The sequence below is a fragment of the Branchiostoma belcheri genome, unplaced genomic scaffold, assembly GCF_001625305.1.
Source record: "Branchiostoma belcheri isolate BF01 breed outbred unplaced genomic scaffold, Haploidv18h27 scaffold783, whole genome shotgun sequence".
In the NCBI taxonomy this organism is placed as follows: Eukaryota; Metazoa; Chordata; class Leptocardii; order Amphioxiformes; family Branchiostomatidae; genus Branchiostoma; species Branchiostoma belcheri.
In genome coordinates, this window is record NW_017804446.1 from 1,408 (window position 1) to 4,089 (window position 2,682).

The 2,682-nt window shown below is 49.3% G+C and overlaps 1 protein-coding gene across 1 annotated transcript; it reads right to left on the reverse strand.

The window, feature by feature from the left end:
- Positions 1–246: 246 nt before the first annotated feature.
- LOC109485838 (formin-like protein 3) lies at positions 247–2,347 on the reverse strand. Its single transcript, XM_019789510.1, has 5 exons — positions 2,322–2,347; positions 1,774–1,969; positions 1,616–1,738; positions 1,133–1,234; positions 247–315 (listed from the first exon to the last, which is right to left on the reverse strand). The coding sequence occupies exons 1-5, from the start codon at positions 2,345–2,347 to the stop codon at positions 247–249; spliced, it is 516 nt and encodes a 171-aa protein (XP_019645069.1).
- Positions 2,348–2,682: the final 335 nt, after the last annotated feature.

The window sequence follows — 2,682 nt, forward strand, 5'->3', positions numbered from 1 at the left end:
TTCTTTGTTCTTCAACTCTCGAAGGGTTCTTGTATTCTCGTCCTTCCAGTACTGCTTGATGGCAGGCACGCAGTAGACGTCAAATATTACATAACTACCAACACAGATGAACTTTCATGATAGTATACAAAAAAAAGTATAAAAATAGTATAAAAAACTTACCCTGAGAGGGATGAAGGAAGCCATGTACATCAGGGCCCATCACTCTTCATTGAACCACGACGGGGGCCGACATCTACTACTAGTTTACTCCTCAGTTTCGCCGGGGCCTCTTGCGGGCCCGTGGGCCTTCCCACTGAAAATGTGGATCCTGGTCTGTGAGAAAAACACATGTTGTCAGTACAATTGTAAGTACCCTGGATGCCAAACTCGTTTTGGGCCACTAGCAATTCCCTTCGGCAGCCAGGAGACCCTTCGCCCACGGGTCTAAATTACCGCTACGGGGAGGGGGGGGGGGTTGCTGGCCCTTAATACAACTAGGGCCGGACAAATTCTCCTGGGCCCAACTCCTCCTTGGCTCTAATTAGATAAGCGGGGGAAGGGCTCTTGGCTGCCGAAGAAAAACGGCTAACGGCCCGATACTAGTTTGCTGCTTTTAGATTTCCCGTGCTGAGTTTGACGGAGGTGTTCGGAATAGAATAGGGATTCGACGCGTTCGGTCTGGAACGGTCTATTGTTGTGCAGCTCAGCCATATTTAAGCCATCATAATCAGTGTGAGGTGTGATGAAATCTGCAAATCAGCAACTTACCGTAACGCTGGGACGGCCTTCGTGGGCGAATTCCTCGTCAGGGCTGGAACAATGAATAGATGGATATAGATAAGTATCCCGAACCTTAGGGCAATTTCTGTTTCACTCACACACACACACATATATTCATACACATGCACACACACACTTGCACACACATGCACGCACACGCACACATGCACACACACACACATATATACACACACAGAACTTTATTGACACATGCACACACACATTCATACACATCCATACGTACAAATGCACACACAAACATACACACTTACACTTACAAAGGCCACCAAAAACGTAATCTGGCATTAACTTTAATTAAGCTACACAACATGCAGACTTACAAACACATAAAACACTTACTCGGAGTTACTCCTGCAGGTTGTTGCTGCTGATTCTGCGCAGGCTGTTGCTGTTGGTTGTTCTGTTGCTGCGCAGGTGGTTGCTGGCCGGCTGGCTGAAGGGGAGGAACAGGCTGAGGGATAGATTGAGCAATAGGATGAACGACAGCAACAGAAGGAACAAGAGCGAGAGGAGGATTGGCGGCCGGTTGCTGGATGGCGGGAGGTGCGTTCTGGACAGGAGCTGGATTTGGGATGGCTGGAAGTTCGTTGTGGTTGGCTGGAGGTTCGTTGTGGTTGGCTGGAGGTGCGTTGTGGTTGGCTGGAGGTGAGTTGTTGTTGGCTGGAGGTGCGTTGTTGTTGGCTGGAGGTGCGTTGTTGGCTGGAGGTGCGTTGTGGTTGGCTGGAGGTGCGTTGTTGGCTGGAGGTGCGTTGTGGTTGGCTGGAGGTGCGTTGTGGTTGGCTGGAGGTGCGTTGTGGTTGGCTGGAGGTGCGTTGTGGTTGGCTGGAGGTACGTTGTTGTTGGCTGGAGGTACGTTGTTGTTGGCTGGAGGTGCGTTGTTGGCTGGAGGTGCGTTGTTGGCTGGAGGTGCGTTGTTGGCTGGAGGTGCGTTGTTGGCTGGAGGAGGAGGTGTGGCCTGGGGAAGGTGGTTTGGGATGGGTGGAGGATTACCTGGGATTGGAGGGAGGTTGATGGCTGGGTTGTGGATGTGAGGAGGAGGCTGATGAGGATCCGGCAGAGGATGGTGAGGAGCATGAGGATGAGGATGAGGAGGTCCAAAGAAGAAGCCAGCCGGCGCAGCAGCAGGTGGTGGAGGCGGTGGCGGCGGCGGTGCGTGGGCAAGCACCATCTGCTGCGAGGGGGCAGGCTGAGGGGGATGGAAAAAAAGTCAATTAACTAGAAAAGTAACATTTGCGAAGCAAATGCATGAAATATTTACCTTCAGATACGGTCTGCTGTTAATTCTTACTCAAACACATTCGCATACATTGTGCATGTATATGGTGACAGGAGTCTACATGCCTACTATGAAATTGCTACATTATGTAACCCAACACCAGTTACTATGGTGACAGACGTCAACAAAAGAGGCCATTGGCAAGGTCAGAGGTTAGTGTGTGGAACAGAAGAAGAAATGGAGCAAAAACAAAATGTTTTCCTTCGGTAAACATAATGAATGAAAGACCTTTCTTGTACATTTTTGCTAGTTGCAAACTAACTACAGGTCACGGCAGATGGCGATCATGGTAGACTAAAATATATCTATAGTAAAAGCGAATATGTACAGGTTCTGCTTCTTCTCGGTTCTAAAGACAGTTGTAAATGTAAGAACAGATGGAGCTTATACTAAGTTATAGTACGAGGATTATGTGTGATGTGACGTCTTTCGTCGACTTTCCTGCTACTTTCCGAAACGGTTACTCCAGTCGTAATTCTGTTTCTCAAAAATAATAGCGAGCGTAGATATGTCAGTAATGCGTAGCGGGTTACCGTGTAGCGAGTGTCGGACCAGGTTACAACATGTACAGACAGACCCCAAGTGAGCCTCGCTAGCCCACGCCACCGCATGCCCTCCTCAGG